Consider the following 22,768-nt stretch of genomic DNA (forward strand, 5'->3'; position numbering starts at 1 on the left):
CGGGCCCCGCGGCCCGTACCGGCCCGCCCGGCCCGTACCGTACCGGCCCGCGCGCCGCCCGCGCATGCGCCTGGGCCCTTCCGGCGCCAGCGCTTCCGGGCGGGGCGCGAGCGCTTCCGGGGCCGGGGCCGCGGCCTCGTCCGGCTCCGAGGGGTCCGGGTTCGGGTCCGGGGCCGGGTCCGGCTCCAGCGCGGGGCGGGCGGCGCCATGCGCTACAACGAGCGCGAGCTGCTCTGCCTGGCCCGGCAGCCCGCCGAGAAGGCGGCCGAGATCCTCATGCGGGTGCCCAAGAAGGGCAGCGGTGAGCGGGGCTGCGGGGAGCCCGGCCCGGTTCGGCCCGGCTCGGCTCGGTTCGGCCCGGCCCAGCCCCGGGAGGCTCCGCGGGGCCCCCCCTCGAGGGCGCCCGCGAAGCAGGAGGCGCAGAGCGGGCCGCGCTCCTGGCTCCGCTGTGTGCGGCCCGTGTGGTGCAGCGGCTCCGGCCCGGGGCCTCGGGGACCGGGAGGGTCCCGGGGGGGCCAGGAGGTCCCGGGGGGGGCCAGGACCTTCGGGGGGGCCGGGAGGGTCCCGGGGGGTCCCGGGGGTGCCCACACGGAGCCGCGGGCCCCGTTCGCGGGTTGTGGCTGCGGGGACGGGGCGGGCGGCGCGGGGGGAATGCCGTGGGCAGCACGGGGATGGGGCGAGCCGGGCCGGGCAGGGGCACCTGCGGCCGCCGCCTCACACCCCCTCTCCTCGCAGGGCTCAAGAGGCGCCTCGTCAAGCTCGTYGTCAACTTTCTCTTCTACTTCCGCACGGACGAGGCAGAGGTGCGGGGGCTGCTCGGCGCCCGCCCGCCCGGGGCGCCCGCGGAGCCGCGCGGCCGAGCCCGGCCCCGCGCCCCGGATGTGGGATCCGGCCTGGTGGCCCCGCGGGGATCCCCCTTGGTGGCCCTATAAAGATCCCGCCTGGTGGCCCTGCAGCCTTAGACGTGGAGCACGGCGCAGCCCCAAGGGAACCCTGTTTCGTGTCCTCCTGGGAAGATTCTGAGCCCCGTTTCTTCTGTTCTGGCCAGGAACGCTGCTTGCACGCAGTGCTCAGTGCTGCTGAGGAGCTCGTGTGGTTCTAGGTGTTTTGGGCACGTGGGGACCTTATTTTGGTCTGGAAAAGTAGATAGAGGGATGGAGCATCAGGGTTTGGTTTCACTGCTGAGATATTGTAGGTTTTAGTGAGTCCCTTAATAACTTGCTGAAAGTTCTCAGTGAAAAGCCAGTATCCAGAGAACCTGTGTAGTCAGAACAAAGAAACGCGCAGCGCGCGTGCTGCCAAGAGCCATTACGAATCCATTGGGAAGCTCTTTGTGGCATTTTTAGACCGTGTCTGCTATAAAATGTAACCCGGGTAATGTCTGCGCTCTTATTTTGAGATGTGGCTCTTCTCCTGCCTGCTGAAGTGCAGGCACTAACCCCTTTCCTGAGGCAGCAGTCCCGGCCCTTGGTACGGCCAAAAGCCGAGCAGTCCCGCGCCGCGTGCAGCGACGTGTGTGAAGCTGTCTGGGCGTTAGCAGGGTTTCTCGCAGCCCGTCTCCCTTGCTGCAGCCCAAGGCTCCTTTTGCTGCTTTCCATTCTGACAACGATTATTTTGAAGCTTTTCTGTGGGTTTTGCTGGAAGGCAGGGGATGTTACTGCCTGGATCCAAAATTATGTGGCAGATGATTAACGCTAAAGTAAAACCATCGTGCCGGAAATATATATTAAACCAGAGTTTTGAGTATCTTCTTTTCCACTTGGGCCTTGCCTTTTGTTTAGGTTAGACAAAGGAATTCACTCGTGGCTTGCTTTTGTTTATGGCTGTGGCGCTCCTTGGTTCTCATGTCCTTGCTCGGTGTGTACATGGTGGCAAATAGTACCTACCAGTTGTCTGTTTATCCTAAACTGCCCTGGCTCATCAGCACCGTTCTTAGCCTCTAGAAGAGCTTWGGGTCTGGCCTGACAAAACTGAACGTGGCGTTTCATTAGTCTTTGAGCAGTATGAAAGAGTTTGTCCTAATCTGATCTGTTGATCTAGAGAGGAAATTCTCTTGCTGCAGAAGCAAATGCTAACCCCCACACCAAACCCAAGGAGGCAGAAGCACAGTGTTAAAACTAGGACTAGTACAATAAGGTCTGTCAGCAGACAAAAGTAGGCTGCTTAAAAGAATGCTGAATGTTCATTTAATTCTGGACTAAGCTGCCTTAGAAGTAGCATCGAGTTTTTAAACTTGCTTAAGAGGCAGTAACAGAACAATGAGAGTTGAGAAATACGTGAGCAATGTCTATATATCCGTCTCACGTGTTTCCAGCTGCCTTCCTAGTTAGTTGAACAAATCYCTTGTATTCCGCAAAGGAACAAGGCTAGGATTTTGCCCATCAAGTCCAGCACCAGCTGAAGGTCAGAACTAGAGCTCTTCTGGCCAGCTTTCCCTTCCAAGTGTTCCCAGGCTAGCACGGGTGCAGCCTGCCCCGGTGATCCCTACCTGGGGCTGTGYAGCCTGTGTTTAACCCCCTTCCCCTGCTCTTTTCTTCTAGCCCATCGGAGCTCTGCTGCTGGAGCACTGCAGAATCACCAAAGAGGAGGAAAACGTCTTCTCAATCAGTGAGTTCTGCTGCATACGGATTGCTTTTGCGCTTCCCTTATGCAATTAGAAAGACTCTGTAAAGGGAAATACTTTACTGCTTAGCTGGTGCTTTTCCCTGTGTTTCTCTGGTTACGCTGGGGTTAGTGCCTCCCAGGCGCTGTCTGTGCCAGCTGCCCGTGCTTGCTGCGGGCTGCCCTGCTCCCTCCCTGCCGTGGGGGCATTTCATTGCGGGCCGAAACCCTCGGTGGGTGTGATCCGCACAGCTGCACTCGAGGAAAGAAGCTGTAAAAACGCACTGGCCATGGCTCAGTGCATGTGGAAATCCCTCTCGAGGAGGGCTTGGTATTGACAGATTGCTGCTTCTGTGCTATTGCGTTTTATCAAAAAAACCCTCAGCCTCAGATAAACCATCTGTCAGGCTAATCTAGCGCCAGTCCTCCCGCCACGGAGTTTGTCCTTGTGTTGATAGCCGCGACTCCAGCTGGCTCTGGGGTGGCATTCTTTGTAAGCAGCCTTTCATCCAACAGCTAATCATTGTGCGAGAGGTATGTGGCAAAAATAACAGGATGTTTCTCCAAGGCCGTCCCCGTATCTTTTGGCCTGGCTGTCAGGCGCAGCTGCTCGTCTGTGCGGAGCCTGGTCTCCTCTTCCAGCCGGGGGGACYGTGTCTCCACTGCCTCCAAAGGACCCTCGAGAACAGCCTGAGCAACCACCYTGTCCAGACACCACGCACAGAATTACCCGGGCTTTAGGACTGTGAGGAGCCTGGTGAATGAGGCTTCCTGAGCAAGATGTTGAAGGTGATGGCACTTGGAGGCAGGCTGGGTCCCCACRGAGCAGCCCGAGGGCTCTGATGCAGCCTGACCCAGTTACTCCTCAGCAGCAGCCGACATTTCTGTGAATTGTGTACTCAAGTGCGGGTCTCTGGGAACAAYATAATTAATCAGATGTCCTGATTCTGTCTCGGTAAAGAGCTGTAGTTGCACAGGGACTTGCTTTTCGTTGTGCACAGGACCAAATTCCCCCAAGCCTCAAGCAAAGACAGGGCAGTGCCTTCTCTCAGGGCGGTTTAATTCCTCAGCTGGCTGCTCTTTGCCTATATCCAAGTCAGTTCCTCGGGACTGTTTTCCATTTTGGTTATAAGTCTCCAGTGACTGTTTGCAAAGAGGCTGAGGAAATTTCAGTCCTGAATCTGGCTGTGTTCATCCCAATTCAATTCCCAGCTGTCACTCTCAGTTTGAGAAGTTGCTCTTTCCTCTCCCAAGTCCCTGGCTGTTCTAAGCTGCCATTTGCTGCAGGCAGCTGCCCCAGGCCACCTGGGAGATGCTCCCCAGRGGTGGCCCTGGAGTTGGTGCCTTTTTATTTTCCAGGCAAACCGTGTACAGAGGAATCGTAGCAGTGCGAGGTGCTGTGGGTATCTCAGGCACCTCTGGGCCGCAGTCACCCCCATTCTGCTTTAGCTTGGCTGGATGAGGATGGGCTCTCAGGGATTAGCTGTCGAGTCGGGGGGAACTGGGCARCTGAGTAGCTCTAGCAGCGTGTCTGCTTCTTGCAGTGCCCTCGTGTTGGGTGCCCCGAGCAAACTCCTCCACGAGCCCCTTGTGCAGAGGCAAACCTGCCTGGGCCGTTGCCTGCAGAGGCCAGGGAGTGAGTGCGACCCCAAACSCCGCGCGGAGGCCAGGAGGGGAGAGGCCCAGAGAGTGGGGAGGACAGAGGCCCAGGTCACTGGCTTGCTCATAGCCATCAAAGACCAGCAGCGGTGCTAACTGCAGCCACCATCCGACCTGTGCTGCACCGTGCAGGTGGCTCTGCCTTTCAGTTCCTGTCTTACTCCTTTTCCTCATCCCTGGCAGGTTTCATTGAAGAGCCAGAGAGGAAATACTGCTTTGAATGTGACAGTGAAGAGCAGTGTCAGGAGTGGATCGAGGCACTCAAGCGAGCCAGGTAGGCTGGGCGGCTGCAGCGAGGTCCGTACTGTGCAGCCCTGTGCTGTTTGTCTTCTGCGACTTGCTTGTACTGATCTTGGGAAGGAAAGTGGTTGTCTCCTCCCAAGCAAGCTTCCCTTCAGCTCTAAATAGCATCTGTAACTTCCCCACATCCTTTCCTGCTCATCCTGCCACTGCCTATTCTGTTCCTGTCTTACAGCTATGAATTCATGAGGAGGAGCTTGATTTTCTACCGCAATGAGATCCAGAAAATGACAGGGAAGGTGGGTACTTTGCAGTTGGCTTTGCAGGTGCTGACTGGAGCAGGGGCTGGTGACTCCAGGTGTTGCTGCTCCCTGTTCTGCACAGAGGGGTTTGCTGCTTGGGGTAGAAAGAGATCCCTTAATAAGTCAGTTCCTGAAGCCATGACCTTAACAGYCTGCCAAGCCCAGTGACCTGAATCTTCCTCTGCTGAGGAAGATGCCGCTGGCGTTTGGCGGGGAGGCAGGCACAAGGCTGAGCATGGCTCAAACGCCGCTGTGTTCCCATATGTTTGAGGCACGAGCGCAGCCGGGGGATGTTGGTTTCCAGTTGCCTCCTCCCCAGGGGCTGCTGGATTTGCTGCACAAGGAACCAAGAGCGCAGCCCCTGGAGGGCTCTGCTGTGAGGTGCCCCTGTGCTGAACTGCCCCTGGGGCAGGGACAGTGCTGCYGCTCTGCCCTTTGCGCCGGTGTCGCTGATGCCCCTGCCGTGCTCTTGCTGCAGGACCCCCTGGAGCAGTACGGGATYTCCGAGGAAGCTCGCTTCCAGCTGGCGACGCGCAAGCAGTGACCCCGGCTCGCGCTGCCCGGGCCTCTGGCCACAGCCTCCCTCGGGCCTCACGTCCAGGCTCCTGCAGAGAGGAAGAGCAACAGTTCTCCACAGTGGTGACCAAGTGACTTTTTTGTTTTTAATTTATTAGCCAAATAATTTTGTATGATTTTAAAGGGAATCCATTGCACATTCCGACCAGCCAGAGTCTTAACCACTCACTGTAGACCAAAGCTGTGAGCTGACTGGGGGCTGCACTGACACATCTGCCCCGGTGCCCTGCTTGCACCGCCGCCGCTGCGGGAGGATCACGGCCCCTGCTCCGAGCAGAGGAGGCAGGGACTGGAGAGTGTCCCTGGCCTCTGCTGCCCTCCAGCAAGGGCCCTGCCTCGCTTCACGTGCCTGTTCCCCTCCTGCAGTAATTCACTTGGTTCTTCTGACTCCAGCTCTTCCAGCAGCCTCCAAGGGAGCTATTGAGGGTTGCTGAAGCCCTCGGTACGTGAGGATGCTGCAGCTGATTGCATTTCCATGCAGGGTTAACGCTGTGACCTCCTCCTGCTTGTTACAAAGCTGTTTGAGGCATTGAGACAGCTGCTRGCAGAGCCTGAAGGCCAGGAGGGGCTGAGCAGGGAGGAGCAGGGACTCGTGCTGGCACCTCAGCCGCCGCTGCAGCCACGGGCAAGGGGCCTTGCCCCCTGTGTCACGGCAGCAATGGCTGTGCAGCCCCTGGCATCTGCCCAAGGAGGGGTCTTGCCCTTCCCAGGGCAGGTGCTGGTGATCCCTAGGGGCCTGATGAAGCTTGGCCCGCCGGCCCGCCCCCGGGGCAGGTGTTGAGTGCTCTCCCGAGGGCCCGGGGAGGGCGATGGTGTCTGGCTGCAAAGCGCTGGGCAGAGCAGCGGCTGAAAGCTCCGYGTCCCGTGATGCTGCTTCCCGCTGCAGTGCTCTGGGCTGGGCTGAGACCTGCAGTKATTCAGCTTCCCGGAGAGGACGGCCAGACACGGAGGTTCCTGACTGCAGGAACTGCTGYGTGCGCTTTTGCTCCATGTCTGCGCCCCAGGGCGTGCGGAACTGCACTTCAGCCCAGGGAGCTCCTCACAGCCGTGCGCTAGCGCTGCGTTCCCGAGCCCTCTGCAGCTTTCTCCCCGTCTGGGAGCTCGCAGAGGGCCAGATCGGAACCTCCGGCCCTGCCAAGGTCACAGAGACCTGCGCTGGCTCTCCCCGCGCCGGGCAACGAGCGCTGCCTCCCCCGGCCTCCACTAGCGAAACCCTCAGCACGGAAGAAGGGCGGCTGTCCCGGGGCGCTCTGCACCCCGCCTGGGCTGCGCCCGCAGGAAGGAGCGTGGCCGTTGCACACAGAGCTGCCTGCCAGAGGCCACGCTTGCCAGCAGCACCGTCCCGCCAGGCMAGGAGGTGGCTTCTGAAGTCACAGAAGGTGCAGCCCTGCGCTGCACCTCGTGGAAACAGGCACTCCCTCAGGAAATCAGGTAACGTTTGCACAGAGGTGATGGCAGAAGGGATGTCACGATCGCCGGGAGCAGAACGCAGCACGAGGCTGCTCTTGAGCCAGCAGAAGCCCTCGCGGTCGACCTGAGCGCTGGGCTTGGGCGGCTTTCAGCTCTTTTCTCCTGGGCTGTGCAGTTCCGCAGCACGTGGCGGGTGAGCCGGGTGAGGGCAGCCCGTGCTGCGCCCCGGACTGCAGGGGTAGAGTTGAAGTCTCTCACCCTTTAAGAGGGAATTAGTGCAGGAACAAGAGCCTGGGCTGCACGCTGCTGGGCCTGGCCTGCCGCCTGCACCTCCCGCTCGCGGGGATAGCAGAGAGGCAGAAGCTGTCCATGTTCTAACCTCAAGCCCAAGATTGTTTCCTTTTTATTCCCAGATCTTCTGTTTCCCTGCAGTGGTTCCAGGTGCTTGCTCCAGCCATTACCAAAATAGCAGAGGGACAGCTGTCCTGCACAACAAACTGAGGACCTGAGAGCTTGGAAGCAGAAAATAGATTATTTTTGCTGACAGATGGCACCTCTAGAGGAAGCAGCAATGAGGGATTAAAAGCAGGAATGTAGCAGGGCTTGTGCTTTAGGGAATTAGTATCCTCAGATGACTTCTAAGTGCATTTTAATCCTCACGAGCCTACCGTGATTTACCTCAGTGCACGAAGGGGGTCTGGACTTGCCGGCGGGGTCTGCAGCAGACTCCTTTGCTGGGATAACGGGGGGTTTGTCCATGCGCGCACCGGGGCCGCCTCCCGAGTGCTACGGCAGCGCCAGAACAGGGCCGCGCGGTGCCCTCCGCGGCTGCGGCTCCGCTCGGGGACCAAGCGAAGCTCCTTGGTCCCCCAGCAGGACGGTGCCGCCCGGGCCGGCTCCCAGCCCTCGGGATCAGGGTGCTCTTCAGCCGGCCAAGTCCCCCTCTCACAGCAGAGCCTGGGGAGTTCTGCCCGGAGGAGCTCCGCGCCTCGGCCGCCAGCCCTGCGGCCATCGGGCTTCCCAGGAAGCTCGCCCGCCTCCCACCTCCTCTGCATTTCACACGGGCATTTTCACTTAGATGTAGGGAACAGGCGCCTGAGCAAGAGAGACTCGCGGCGCTTGCTGAAGAAGTAGCGGTGCCATTAACTGAATGTAAGACAAATGCTGTGAAAAGTTCCAGGGGGCTGTCCCAGGAGCCCGGCTAGCTGGGTCGGCACCGGGACCAGGCCCAGGACACTGGGTTGGGTCTCACGAGCAGGGGAAGACGGTACTTGTAGCCACATTAGAGATCTGCATCAACTGCTGGTGATTTAGAGACAAGTGTTCATTTTTCCTACTCTGCTTTTTGTAGTTCGGGTGCCCTTCCCAATGAGGCTCCCTGAAGGTATACACTGAAGCTGTTTTATCTGTTGTACAATGACTGTTTCCAATAAAGATGTGTTTTAATCACTGTGGCCCTGAGCTGTTCTCAGAGAGGCGAGAGAGGAAGAGGGAGCTCCCTGCCCTGGGCACGGCTGCCATCCTGCTCCCCGCGCCGCCCAMGTGCGCCAGGATCCGGGGTCTCCATCGGGGCAGGAACCAGCGTCTCCAGCTGTGCGGAGGAACCCTGCAGCAGAATCACTAGGCTGGAACCAAGTAAGCTTGGGCGAGCTTGCGAGAGCCTAAATGCAGGGCCCGCTTCAAGCTGCGTCGCGCCAGCGAAGCAGTGAAACTCCACAACGGCACCGTGTATTAAAATACAGACACTTTAATAGAAAGACAGAACTCCAAAGCATCGTTTCCATTACAAATCCAGGTAAAGACACGAGAAATTAAAGTGAGGGGAGGGCAAAAAGCAAAAAAAACCTAACTTGTACATCGTGGAGAATTAGAAAGGGAGGGTGGAAATATATATATATATATATTATACATACATATATACACACCAGAAGAATTCACACTGCTTCTATGGAAGAATGAGAGGGATGACAGGACAACTTACCAGTAAAAAATAAAAACAAAACCCAAAACAAAAAAGATAAATTAGGGGAAGTTTGAATTTTAAATAATTCAGTTTAATAAGCTAAATTATATAAACTAATTCCTATCACTAGGAAACATCCCATATCACTGTTCTAAGAAAATGGGTATTTTTTTAAAAAAATCCATTGCAAAATGGATTTTTATTAGTAGTTAAAAGTTTACTAATCAATTCCTGAGCAACAGCAACCTCGTCACCTCCCGCCCCCATCCGAGCCCCACTCGGCCAGCGCCGGCTCCCACTCCTACAAGGTTTACGTAGAACAGAGACCTAAAAGAAATGGTTTTTCATTTGAAATCCATCGCTTAAAAGATTAACAGGTTAAAAAAGGCCAAGCAGGATGGATCAACCCATTCCGTCTCATTAACTCCAGAAACGGGACATTTCTAAAGGCTGATTTAACTGCACCAGAAAAAACAACCATATGTACCTTAAAAAACAAAAACAAAACCAACCACCAAAGGATCAGAGACTTGAGAACTTCAGGGTCAGCATTTTAAAAACAGTTTGAAAATTGGATTTTATTTTTCAAACTATAAAAAAAATCTCCCGAAACCGCTTCAGAATGAGGGWCTGCAGGCATTACCTGGAGGAGTATCTCCAATTGCATTTTTTTTCCTTTGGGTTCAAACCCTGAAGTTCACAAAAATAGCATAATTCAGTCTAAATATATATAATGCAAAAAGATAAATAAAATATGGCACAACAGAAATTTTTTTAAATCCAACTTTGAGTGAAACTCCTATGTGGGAGCTAYGGAAACGTCGGAGAGAAGCAAAGGGGGAAGAAGCGCAACAGTCAGCCCTAAACCTCCAATATTCCTACACCGCCTGCACATCTGCACCAGAACCCCAATTCCCGCGTTTCTTTCCTCAGTGCTGCCAAGATAGTTCACAAAAACACTTAGTTCCTTCTCCCCGAGGTGCCATTTGGAGCTGCATCAACACTAGCTTGCAGCCCATTGCAAATGTTTGCAGCTCAGGCAAAACGATAAAAGCAGAATTTTTGTAGTTGACCACCTGTATTAGCTGGGAGGTTTCCATCTCTAAAATATATATATAATATGTTTATATGCAGGGCTGTGTGTCGATAAGGGGGAGGCGTCGCGGGCCTGGCTGCGTCCCACGGCGCCCGCCCCACACGGAGCCCCACGGGCTGCCCAGGACAAGCCCAAGCCCCGAGCGCCGGGCGCTGGGTTGATGCACAATTCCCCTGGGAAGGGCGGTGCGGCCGGGCGAGGCCCTGGCGGTTTGGGGGGGATCCTGCAAGGCCCCCGCATGGAGCCGCGCGGGGAGCAACCGCAGGACTTGGCTCCTTCGGCAGAGCCGCCACCAGCAGCACCGCRTTGGGGACCACGGCGGGACGCGGAGCCGCGATGACACAGAGTGGGACACGGAGCGGGACACAGAGCCGCGACAACGTGGGGCCACAGTGACGCAGAGMGGGATGCAGAGCCGCAATGACACGGAGCAGGAACACGGAGCTGCAACGACGSGGAGCGGGACCCGGAGCCGCGACGACGTGGAGCAGGGCGCGGAGTGGGAGCCGTGATGACACGGAGTGGGATGCGGAGCCGCAACGAGACGGCGCGGGACATGGARCAGGACACGGAGCCGCGACAACACGGAGCAGGATGCGGAGCGGGACGTGGAGCGGGACGCGCTCCTGCTTCCCCGGCCCCCCGGCAGGTCTGAGTGCGCACCGGGCCGGCACCGCGGCACCACACCGAGCAGCAGGGATGCGCCTGGACCTCCCGCTGAGCCCCTTGCTGGCAGCAGCAACGCGGATGGAAAGGAACGTTTGTGACAGCCGTGAGGTGGCTGGACTCAGGGCAGGGAGCTCTGACCCAGCAAGAAYTGGGACCAGAACTCCCTGTTTTGGCTCTGCTTACTAGAACGAATCTCCAGTTACTGAAAGCAGTTTCACGGCTCCGGCCCTGCGCTCGCATGGGAAGATCTCAAGGGTTTTCTACTTGCAGCTGTGTGGACTGGAGCTCTTACTCATCTCCCACGGCCTCCAAGAACTTCTGCACCCTAAAGCAAAGTGACCTTGCCCGAGCTCGCGGCAAACAGGCAGAGGAAGCACCAAGCGGAGCGTGCTCCAAGCCCTCGGCAGCCTCACGGACTTCTCCAAAGGACGAGCCAAGCCCGAACCGCCGGTCAGCTAAACCCCCCTGTCCGTTCACCCCACGCGGGTCACGGGTGTCTGCAGAGCCCTGGGACACCACAGACACCCCCACGGCGGCCAGCACCTCCATCCTCGCACCGAGGGTGACCCTTCYGTGCAGACCACAGCGAGGGACAGACGGATCCCGCTCTCTGCAAGGGGAACGCACGCACGAGGCCGCGGCCCACGCTCCCTGCCCGGGGACCTTGCTCAAGAGAGCAGCACCGCATCCCGTCGCATCCTCCCTGCTCTTCCACGACCGTCGGGGAAAGCTGACCAAGGCAAAGCTCCCACTCGCACCCCAGGGCCACCAACAGATGCAGTTACGTGTTCTTACTCCATGCAGTCCTCCCGTGGCTGCAATTCCCCACTCTTCTACCGTAGCTTCCTCCACCGGCGCTCGGTCCCGGCTGAGCTACGGACCAGGCGATCTCTACGCAACGCAACATCCTTCTCCCCATTTTGTGCACTTGAATAAATAAGTTTTCTTTTTCTTTTTTTTTTTTACAAGTTTACTGTGCATTGTACAATCTAAAAATAAATGAAATAAAGTATATGAAATTTATAAATTTTCATCACATTTCTATAAAATACGGCCGCTGCTCAGAGCGGCCCTTTCTGTACACGGAACACCAAGTCACAATACAACGCAATGCACCAGCTGGAGGGCGGCAGCACGTTAAGCTAGACTGGGGTGTTTTTGTGAACTACCATTTAGACCTACTTAAAGCAAAGAAATACAAAAGCAAAACGCACGTAGTCAATCAATGGACACGGCTAAGCCATTTCTGAATCAAGTATCAAAACCCTACTAACAAAATACATCGTACTTGGAACAAAAACAGTGAGCTGAGAAAATATGCTACCTGCAGCAGTGCAGAAGCACCATTTTTGGTCTACCCAAGGTCGGTAGGAAGGGCATGACCAACACCAGTGATTATGCACCCTGTTCATATGCCAATGACATCCCAAAACAAAGCGACCAGACTAACTACCGAAATTCACAGTGACTTGAGTGCCACCAGCGACTGCAAATGGCCCAGGGAAGTAGTTTCAATGGGGCAGGACTCGAATTCCTCCTGTTTAAACTGTGCCTGACTGGGCTGAGCTTGCCTGGCTCCAGCCAGGGGACGTAGCTGCCATTGCAGAGGGGAGAACTGAGCTCTCGCGCGCCATGGRCACAGTTAAACAGTTACGCTCAGTTAAGCTCACCCAGTTAAGCTGCACCCAGTTAAGCTCAGGCTGCCGTGAACCACGCGCCTCCTTGGGATGTGAACAGAGCGAGCTGAATAAATAAAACACAGACCTTTCCGAGAGCTGGGCTTGGCACTGGGCAGCCCTCTGAATTCAGCACCAAGGATTCAAACTCGAGGCACAGTTCTGACGGATGAAATAGCACCGAGAGGAGGCTCTTGATATCTCTGCTGGTGTGCCAGTCCTTTATTATTCAGAGGATTTAATAATAAGTTGTATTTATGACTCTAGGTGGAATAAAATAAGTCAATTTTGTTTTCACTTTAAAAAAAGATAAATACTTTATCTAAACTATCAACAATACAAACTGGAGCTTTAAGCTTTTTTTTTCTCTTTTTTCTTTTTTAAACTCCGATTCACAGTAAATATTGTGGTTTTTTTTCTGCTGTTTTTTTCTGCTGTGTGTTTTTATTTTGTCCAGTAGTAAAAGTAGAAACCCCTGCACAGGCCAGGTGAGCACCTTTCAGTGGAAGCCGAGTGAAGTTGGTCCACGATGTCCTTGCATAGGTCACATTGGGTTGAGGTAGAAATCCTAGTTACCTGCACAACAGGAGGAGAGGAAGAGACTCATCTCAATAAGAGACAAACTCTACTGTAGGTTAGATGTGACAATCAAGTCCACATTGATGTCACTTGATGTGACAATCAAGTCCACATTGTACTGAGACCTGGCAGCCAGTGCAGAAAGGATGATCCTTGCCTTGAGCCAGTCACAATCAGACATAAAGGAGGCCTCCAAGAGCCGTCATCAAATCAAGCTCATGTGACTGACCTCAAAGAGTGGCAAAAATGCTCCTGCATTCAGTACTTCAGCTTTTTTTCCCCTAAAACACACTGATCTCCACACCCTCCCTTTCTGTGTTTCTATTYTTGTTTTTAATTCCCATGGGGCAGGGTCGTCATCCAGCTTCAGAAACATGGGGAGAAACCAAGCAGATTATTTTAGCTCCCAGTTCCAGATTTGAGCCCCAGCTCAGCGAGGTCCTCGAGCGCAGGCATTCCTACCACTGCAACTGCTCAAACCCTTGACCCGTGTCCGAGAAGCACCGTGCTGGACCACAGCGCCCGTGCATCCGCGCTGCACATCTGCTGCCTAGCACAGCGTGACCCCCATTTCTGGGAAGGCAACTGCTCCAGCAGAAGACTTCCACGTTGCTCTCACCGCAGTCACACGCATGTACAACGTGCAAGGTCTAAAGCTCCTCATCCCATTTCCCCACTCTGATTTTCACCTGGTGGCCTTCAGACCTCCCGCGATTCTGCACTAGTCCCTGCTAGTGCACATGGGCCAAATGACTGTACTCCAATTTAACCTCGTTACTCAAGTGAGGCAACCTCAAATTACTCCAAATTAACCTCATTTTCTGGCTTAGCAGTACCGGAGTCATACTTACCCGCCTCACAAAAAGCCTACGTGAGGATTTTTCAAGCAACAGTTTGATGGTGGAAAAGTTTGATGATGAAAACACTATACACAATGCACAGTCGAAAGAATCTCTCGGGTAGAGTGAGGTTGAGTCAAATGTTTTATAAGCGGCAAAGCGAATTCAATCATATACTGTAGGTTACTTTGGTATCAATGAACAGCAACAGTAACAGAGACCTACACGAAAGCACGGAGCGAGCTCTGGGGCCTCACAAACTCATTGCAATCATGAGTTACATCATAACACCACAGCGGATTTGCGTAACAGCAGCACCCAGCTCTGCGCGGGGACGCTCGGTTCTGGCATGGCGCACTGGGACCCCCGAGCAGACACGTGTGCTGTCCCGAGATGGTCCTCTCTTGGAGGGCAGTTACCCCTGGGCTCGCCCTGTCTTCTCCTTCCTGGCCTCCCCAGCGAGTCAGCGCCCGCGGGAGGCGGCGGGAGCGTGGGCAGGACGCGGAGCACGGGCACCGAGGCCGTCCCAGCTCCGCACAACCCTCCGGACCTGCCCGTGCCACCCACGGGTCCCACCTGCTCCCGCTGCGCCGCTCTGCAGGCGGCGAGGGCCGCGCGAGCAACAGCGCAAGAGCAGGGTGTTTGCTTTGCAAGGCAAAGCTGCAACTTAAAACCTGGACACTTCCTGGCTTTTGAGTATTGAGAGCGGCTGTTGTTGCCTGACGCTGCAGAAACCAGAGCACGCTGCCACAGAGCGCCCTTGTGCGCGGCCCCGTGCGACAGGGACGTGGACGTGCCGGGGAGGCAACCGTTTCGCACGGCAAGGGCAGGGGGAACTGGAGTGGGCAACAACCATCTCCAACATCCGTATAAAAACATACCTAAAAAATAGACATTTCCTCCTGATTTCGAATCGTCAAAGGGAAAAAAAAAAAAGTTCTCAAGAAGCAATCCCAGCCTGAACAKAATCCTAACGTGGGAGGAGACAGACCCGAGTCAGCACAGCGAGCGCTCCGTGTCGAGAAATCCTGACTCCCAACCAAGAAGCATTCAGACTCTCCATCCTCTGCCACGAGGCCTTCCCCCAGCTCGGAGCTCTTTCCCTGAGCCCCTTCCCACCCTGTCTCTGCAAAGGAAGAGGCGTCATTGAGCATCTCGCACGCAACCCCTGCTTTTTTTTTTTTTTTTTTTTTTCCTCTAGCCTTACCTTACAAAACAAGAACCGTTAGCTAAGCAAGCTCCTTATCGTGGCTTAACCCCAGAAAGGTGCGAAGCGTAAGGAGGCTGCATGCCCAGGGCAAGCCACATAGCGGACGTGCCGGCTGCGTTGGGCTGCGCGGTGGCCGGCGGTGCCAGCGCCAAGCGGGGCACAGGCGGGTGGTGGACGGTAAAGGAGGGGCGGGAGGGTTTGTGCTGCAGAGAAGCAAGCTTAATAGACAAAGAAGCGTTAGCAGGTTGGGCAGAAGCGGAAGAGGAGGGCGAGAAAGCGTCGCCGGGCGGCAGGGGCTGCAGAAGCGCGGGCTCGGGGTTAGGAGCAAGCAACGGAGGCGGAGGGGGCAGCGAGACGTTAGGAGGCGGCGGAGCGGGGGGGAAGACAGCCTGCCCCGGCGCCCGGCGGAGCTGCTGGGCGCCTCTGCTCTCGCTAGGGGTTACTGAGTTAGCGGGGGACGGGAAGGATGGGGAGGAGGTGCTGGCCACAGCCTGCAGAGGGTTTAAGCTTAGCACGGTGCTGCTAGAGACAGCACTGCTGCTGAAACTGGCTCCAAATTGATGAGGAGAGGAGGCAGAAGGCACCGCATGGTTAAAAATACCTGCAAACAGGAGAGAAAAACTCAGCTTCAACAGACGGGCTTTGTACAGTCTCAAGTGACAAGAGAAACAAAACCAAACAAAGCAAAACAAAGAAAACAAAACCAAACAAAACCAAGCAAAATTATAGTCGTTACAGCCCCATACAAAAATATGCAGCATGAGACAGCAGCAAGCAATGAGAGATAATGGTGCAGGCCAGGAGGTACAAAAGATTTCACTTACCTTTCCTACTGCCACCCTCTAAATGGCACGAGGAAAAATGGTCAGACCCAAGAACTTTCAGTGCTACACCACCCGGGTGGACTTTTGATGAGATTACGTGGTCTCTAGAGTTGTTTATCTGAAGACTCAAACTGCTGCTCTTCCCTCCCCACCCTCCTGCTTTCCCACTTACAGGGCAGCAGAGGGGAGATTGTATTTCCAGCAAATCTACATGCTGAGAGATGTGAGAGTTAGGATTTCCCGACATGGTGCCTGAATGATTATGGACAGGTAAGAGAAAAACTGCCTTTGACCCTTAGAGTTCTGGCAGGTTCAGACTATCTTCTGCTCCTGCCAGCTTGTCTCCAGTTTGGGCCACAGAGGCCAAGCCTGTGCAGAACCTCAGAAGTGCAAGGTGCATATGGCATTGCCCTTCCTGGCAAAGGAATGCTCTTCGTATCCATTCAAGAGCCAGAACGCTACGCAATTCCCAACACCATCTCCTCTGCAGAGATACTGAGTTTTTTGCTCTTCCTGGATCCTGCCACATCCATTCCAGGCCTAATTCTCAACCTTTCGTCAAGTTGTCAAGTTAGAGATCCTTAACTTGGTAACATGACAAGTTAAAATCTTTACCTGCAGGCAGCCCTAAGTTGGTTCCAACACAGCAACATCTGAACAAGCACACATTATGAAATCACACAGTCTGGGTGTATTCTTTCATTAAGGTGATACAACATGCTCATCTAGTAGACAAAGCTCATGAGATTTCACTGTGGGGAATTGCACTCATCCTAGCATTTCCAAGAGACAGAGGAGACAGGTTATGTGGGACAGATCTGCTTCACATCCTGCAGAAGTGAAAGGGTTTCACCCCTGGAGAGGCAGAGTCAGACTTTCCTTTAGGCCCTGTCTTATACCAGAGAAAGAGTTCTGCCTACCTCCAACTGTTCCACCTGTAACCCCAGGAGAGAAGTTCCCCATAGTGTGAGAATTAGTCAGTCTGGTTGCAGCTGATGACACGTGGACCAGACTGGCAGCAGCTGGCATTGAATTAAATAAGGACTGCAATACTGAGGAATTTGTCACTGAGTTGAGGTTTGCTTGCAAGGCCATGGGGCCAAGGGGGAACTGCGATCCAGTGGTCAGAGCGTTTAGGAAAGGATGGTGTGGCTGAACAGAAGACGCTGGGTTGCCTGCTGAAGAAACAGCAGTCGAAAGGCTTTTACCATTCAGAAGGCCACCAGAGGAAACAGCAGCAGAAATGAAAAGGTTGTGGCCATTTTTGAACTCCACATCTCGGTCCCTTCCTTTGCCGACCTTTCCGTTATGCTGCAAAGGGTTTTTCTCCGAAGAACCCCCAGCACGGATGYTTATTTCGCTGATCTCCTTGCTTTTGACCCCTGACCGATTCAAGTCTTCTCCTTTCGTGCTGCTGAGGCCTTCGAGTTGCCTCTTGTTCAGAAAAGGGTTGGTTTCCGATCCGCCCCCATCTTTGCCCCGCTGGGACTGAAACCCCAGCGAGCAGCTGGAAGCCCCGTCCGGAGCCTTATGCGGAAGAGAAGCACCGTCGATAAAGCTGTGCAAACCCATGTCTGTCGAGAGTGCCCCGTTGTACGTGAATCCATTCGCGGGGTTTGTGGCGGCGCTGAGCCCGTCCGCCCCGCAGGAGGGCCCGGCAACGCTCTTCCTCGCGTGGGCCGCGATCTTGGACTCCATGGCCAGGCCGTCCTCAGCGGGAGGCCTGAAGGCGAAGAGCGAGTTCTGGCTCAGAGAGGAAGCCGACTGCAAGGGGCCGTCTGTAGTTTTGCTCAGGTTGATGTCGGATATTGGTGAGAAAGTCGATTTCCATTTACTGCTGTTCATGCTCTCGTTGGTTTGTGCTTGTTTCCTCCCAGGTAAACTGCCACCTGGTTTGAAAGAAAAGGTAACAAAAATATCAAAGAACAGCTTTCATTGAGTCTTTTTATGAAGAACAGGGAGGTTTTTTTTTTTTGTTTTGCTTCCTCTCCTCCTCCCCAGCACCCATATTTAATCAGGCTGTAATTCTATTTGATTCAAGGGCAGAAATACTCGATAGAAGTCACCTAACCGAGCTCCAAACCTAGTTCAGTGCTCTGATAAAGCCCAAGGCTGATCTACTCTTTCCTCAGTCTTTGCACTACAAACCTCTTCCCTAACCCTGGGTCAGATGGAGACAGAAAGCACTGACCCAAGCCCTGTAAATATCAGTCATGCGTCTTAATGATGACTATGGAGAGTCCCAGCAGAGGTGCAGGCTGCTCGGGAGTACGCAAGTGTAGAAAAGCCTGCTCTCCACTTAAAAAGAACCCCCCCCTTTCCAACTCCAACCATTAAAACGAATGATTCATGTTCCTCACACCGACTCTAACCATTAAAACGAATGATTAATGTTCCTGACACCTACCATTTTCAACAGTCTTCTGTGGAGATTTGCTCTCCAGCGATATCGTTGCAATTTTCCTCTCAATTCTGGTGAGAAAATAAAAAAAATGTTACAACACTGATTGTAGTCTTATTGTTGGTACATTACCCTTGTAGCTTATCTTCTTTATGTGCATGTCTTAACAGTTGTCTAGAGTATAGAAGCAAGTCGTCTATGAAAGCATATTGCTCCTAGAAGCACTTAAAAACATTTTTCTTTTTAATCCACCAAAAGCTCTGAGTAGAAGTTGTTAAAACTTTGCACTCTTTTTCAAGATTATTTTATGTTCAGACAACTTAGCTGTTGTTCTAGTTTCATGAGAAKAAATAGGCTGTTGCTATCATCTCAATATTGGTTACTTTTCTGGTGCCTCCAGCAAGAAAAAGAAACCATTGCATCCACATGCAGGTAGAATGTAGCAATATTCAGAGCAAAACAACATTTTGGGGTAGGAAGTAAAGAATTCTTGATCAAGCTGAAAGCAGGSAGTGAAAGGGAGACAGATTCTTGGTTAAAAGTCATATTCGTGGCCCCAATAACTGCTACAACCAGTAATAAACAAACAAAAAAAGATCATTTCTATACTATTTCTTACAAAGATCCATAGCAAGAATAGGTTGCCACTTGTTCAAGCGCCACTTCCTAAGTAACTTTCTGATTCATAACCTCAGCCTCCCACATGGCCTCGTGGAATCATTCTCCAAGGAAAGGCAGCAGAGAGAACAGACCCACCACACTCGTCTGCTTTAAAACCCCCAGGAAAATCTCCTGGTGGTGGCTGTGCCTGCACGCTCACCTGGTGCTGTTGTGCTCGTCTTCAGATCCCTGCTCGTCATCCGACGTTAGCGGGGAGTAATGGACACCATTGCTCTGCACAAGCGGCTTCTCCTTTTTCAACACGGGGGGCAGGTCATTGTCCTGGTAAGGAACAGGAGAGTTCTTCAGGGAGTTTTCAGGAGAGGAAATGGCTGTTATTTCTAAAGGCTGGTTAATGTTATTGACCTGGTCAGGAAGGAAAGAAAACGGGTAAGGAGAAGAGCATCCCTTTAAAACACAGCATCATGTTCAAGGTAATAGAACAGGGCGTATGCATGCTGAGCACTGCACTAGAGCTATGGGCAAAGGCTGTCTTAAAGCAAATCTACAGCCTTAAAAAACACTTTGCTGAAGATACAAGCTTTGTGCCATAATGGTCTGAACTGAAAATTACAAGATTATTTTAATAGTTAAGGTTCTGATAGAAAAAACCCTCCTTGAATATCTTCTGACCCTACAATAGGTCCTCAGCTTCTTAAATTCACCAGCCTCTCACAAAGGCCATTCTCATATAGGTTCTGATAGGCTCTTTGTGCCAGTTTTAGCCATTAGCTCTGTAAAAGTGCCAGTTTTAGCCATTACAATGGGTACATAAAAGAACGGAGCAACCAGCACCTATTTCTAACTCAAAGGGGCTTCCCGGGCCCTCCTGTTTTGCTGGAGCTCTGCATCTCTGCCCTTACCATGGAGTTAATGTTGAGCGGCGAACCCGATGGCTGCGTAAAGAGGCCCGACACAGTCGGGAGGGATTTGCGCTTAGGGGAGACACCAGAGCTCCCGCCGACGTTCCCGGCAGAYGATCTCTTCCGCCGCCCTCGCTTCTTCCCATCCTGCGCGTGCGCTTGGCCACAGTCCAACCGAGCGGCCGGGGGCAGAGCGCTGTGCTTGTTGGAAGGGGACTGTTTTACATGTCCTGTATTAGGAGAGATCGTAAAGATGATTCTTCTCTTGGCCTCGTTCTCAGGATCTGAAAACGCCGCATCAGACTGAAGATCCCCCTTTGTTCCTTCGGCAAACATCTTCTGGGCGTCTGCGTACTGCAAGACCCCCACGAGGCTCTGGGAGGTGCCATTTAACCTGGGGCTTGTCGAGTGCTGATGAGCAGGGGAGCTTTGCCCGGAGTTCCTTGACTGCATCATTAGCAACGGATGTTGTGGAGTGGAACTCCGAGACCCTACCGAGTTAAAGAGACTCCCAGAGTCATCCAGAGCTGCCTGATCAACGCTATGGTTAAGATGGGCTGGGCTGTTGGAAAGAGTCCCATTGACTGCCACGGAGCCAGAAGAGTAAGAAAAACCTGTTGAAGGGAAAGTAAACGTCAGTGCTGGTGCTSAGCGACAGGTCCCAGTGCTAGACTGCAGCCATGGCAAGGGTGGCYGCAGCTGCACCTGCAGTGGAGCAGCCAGGGACTGCAGGAAGCTGCCCGGCTGCTCTGGACACAGGGCTCTTTGCTCTGGCACCTTCAGAAAATTCACGTATCCCACGGCCTAGCCAGCTTTTAAACAGAACTCAAAGTTTTTTGGGTTTTTTGGGTTTTTTTTTTGTTTGTTTGTTTGTTTGTTTGTTTTTTTGGGGGGGGGGCAAAATAGATGCTAGCAACAACGCAAGCCCCCAGAGAGCGGTAAACAGAAAGGACAAATGTCTGGTGAGGGATCTGCTGCTGAACAGCTCTGTATGCTAGGAATTAGTTTTCTTGGTCCACAAGGTCTCTGTGTCCTGAGCAGCTGAATCTCAACAGATAAGCCAGTTGAGAAGCAGTATTTACACTTGAAGTATCCCTGCCCTCTCCCCTCCATGCCCAGCTAYCCTAGTACTTGTGCCTGCTCGTGAGACACCACTGTGACTGCACCAGGGAACTAATCTTGCCATTGAAAAGCCCTACCATACTGTGAAAACAAAACTTGCCAAGGCAGCTCAGCTGGAAGCACAGCTGTGCAAAGCATTTTGCAGTGTAAAGGTGAGACTGTCTTCATGCATGTAGAGTTCACAAAAGGAAGTACTGGCTTATACCGCAAGCTGCTGCAGTTCGGACAAAAAAGGCAATTTCAAACAACTGCTCCATACTAAAAGGCATGTAAAGTGTCTCAGAACAGCATCGTGCAAGATGCATGATTCCTGGGTCACCTTACAGGACACGCATTTACTGTGTGACCTGAAGCGCCAGAACAGGGACCCGTGCACCCGTGGGTGCTGCCACGGGGACACGGTGCAGCTTCACGCAGAGGAGGCCGTTACCTGAGGTAGCCAAAGCCAGAGGCTTGTTTCCAGCAGCATTGCTTACACCATTATGAGAACTAGCACCAATCTGCTTTTCAAGTGTCGATGAGTCTCTATTCTGATGAACTGGGCTGGGTGTGCTTCTCTGGGGAGAGAGAAACAAACGTTTCAGTCCAACAAACACACTCAAAAGCCACCAATTTTAAATCAAATTCACATGCATTAGTATATCTATCAACTGAAGTGGCTCGGCTTCCCTAATTGCCCTAGATTTTGCTTGTTTTGTGGAAAAACATCATATCAGCATATTACGGGACAAAAATAAATGACGATGATATGACCATGCAAAAGCAGAGAGAACAGGCTCACTGTCCCACAAAGTTCTAGCGGAGGAGAGCACAGAGGTCAGGGAACAAACGCCTCAGGCCCCTGTGTCACAGGCAGACAGAAAGGAAGCGGGTGGCTGTAGCACATCCCAAAGCTGCTATACACCAGGTTCCCCAAAACAATCCTGAAATAGCCTGGATGCACCAGGCTACACTGCCTGCTCCTCTCTCTGAGGTATTATAAACAAGTGGCGCTTTTCAAAACGAGGCACAAGAGTTGTGAAACGCCAGCCTGAATAAATAACATGCTCAAGTTAGAGGTGGCCCAGAGCTGACAGTTTCTGCCCCTTTATTCAGTCTTTCTGAGGAGATACCACCTCTCCTTGGAGCTGGGAAGACTCTAGTCATGCTACAGCTACSAAGTCTGTGGCTGGAATGAGATAATGGATTGAAGATTATGAAACAAACTCCAGCTTTTCAAATCCAGGACCGTAATGCTGGTGATTACTTGGGTTAGATTCTAAATTCACAGCACTCAAGAATCATTCACTGCTTTCACATCAGGGCTGTACTGGAAACAGGACCGAGCCTATTTGAACTTGMTCCACCTCTGAAAGGTACACGGGCAAACTTTCGGAAAGAGATGGCCTGAAAAAAACCCTGCAGTTGTAAAAGCAGGGAAGCACTGTCCACATTCACCCCACACTCTCATGAGATTAAAAAAAAAATCTACAATTTATGTATGGACAAAGTGAGGTGGAAGAATTTGTCCCCTTAGTGCCATACAAGGAGGTAAGGGCCAAGAGCACGTTTACTTGTGAGGCTCTCAGACCCACATACCTTCAAACACTGGTACTTTCCCACCAAGTCAGAGTTTGTGCTTTTGATGCACATGTTCACTTTCCTTTCTGAATGAAATGTTCCCAACTCCACCTAGAGAACAACTAAGAACCAACAGCAGCCTCCCCCGAAGCATCACAGAGAGCCCACGTCAGCAGCCCGCTCAGGATCTGGTGCAGAAGACACCATTACTTCCCAGGGGGATTTCAGTTAGGCATGGAAAGCGTTGACAATCCCTTACTCACCACCTTCTCAACACGGCTAGGTAGGACTACGCTGGCCAGAGGGATACTAACAGGGAGTTTATTGGGCTGCACTGTGCTGAGAGGAATACTGATAGGTAGGCTGGTGATAGTTTCTCCATTACTCACAGAGGTTCTCTCTCTCAAAACCTGCAATTGGGAAAAAAAAAAAGAAAAAAAGTAGCGTTTAACTGTATGCTATTACTGGAAAGACTTTGTAAAAACTAACAGTAACCTGCTCATTTAGTTGCATATGGT

At 53.1% G+C, this 22,768-nt stretch overlaps 2 protein-coding genes across 3 annotated transcripts in view; one reads left to right on the top strand and one right to left on the bottom strand.

Moving 5' to 3' along the window:
* Window positions 1-207: 207 nt before the first annotated feature.
* Window positions 208-8,169, top strand: PLEKHJ1 (pleckstrin homology domain containing J1). The gene is made up of 6 exons (XM_026045593.1): window positions 208-301; window positions 736-803; window positions 2,541-2,607; window positions 4,444-4,534; window positions 4,736-4,799; window positions 5,281-8,169. The coding sequence occupies exons 1-6, from the start codon at window positions 208-210 to the stop codon at window positions 5,344-5,346; spliced, it is 450 nt and encodes a 149-aa protein (XP_025901378.1). The 3' UTR covers window positions 5,347-8,169.
* Window positions 8,170-12,656: 4,487 nt separating this feature from the next.
* The window catches only part of DOT1L (DOT1 like histone lysine methyltransferase), a 41,055-nt gene continuing 30,943 nt past the window's right edge, over window positions 12,657-22,768 (bottom strand). For both annotated transcript variants that reach the window (XM_026045582.1, XM_026045583.1), the window contains 8 exons: window positions 22,514-22,660; window positions 21,121-21,247; window positions 19,569-20,182; window positions 18,866-19,071; window positions 18,052-18,116; window positions 16,565-17,533; window positions 14,818-15,421; window positions 12,657-12,768 (listed from right to left, as the gene is read on the bottom strand). In XM_026045582.1, coding sequence (XP_025901367.1) covers window positions 14,853-15,421; window positions 16,565-17,533; window positions 18,052-18,116; window positions 18,866-19,071; window positions 19,569-20,182; window positions 21,121-21,247; window positions 22,514-22,660 — 2,697 coding nt within the window. In that variant the 3' untranslated portion in view covers window positions 12,657-12,768; window positions 14,818-14,852. The remainder of the gene's footprint in view (window positions 12,769-14,817; window positions 15,422-16,564; window positions 17,534-18,051; window positions 18,117-18,865; window positions 19,072-19,568; window positions 20,183-21,120; window positions 21,248-22,513; window positions 22,661-22,768) is intronic.

This window comes from Nothoprocta perdicaria, unplaced genomic scaffold, assembly GCF_003342845.1.
Source record: "Nothoprocta perdicaria isolate Ctin4 unplaced genomic scaffold, notPer1 scaffold_400, whole genome shotgun sequence".
Classification (NCBI taxonomy): Eukaryota; Metazoa; Chordata; class Aves; order Tinamiformes; family Tinamidae; genus Nothoprocta; species Nothoprocta perdicaria.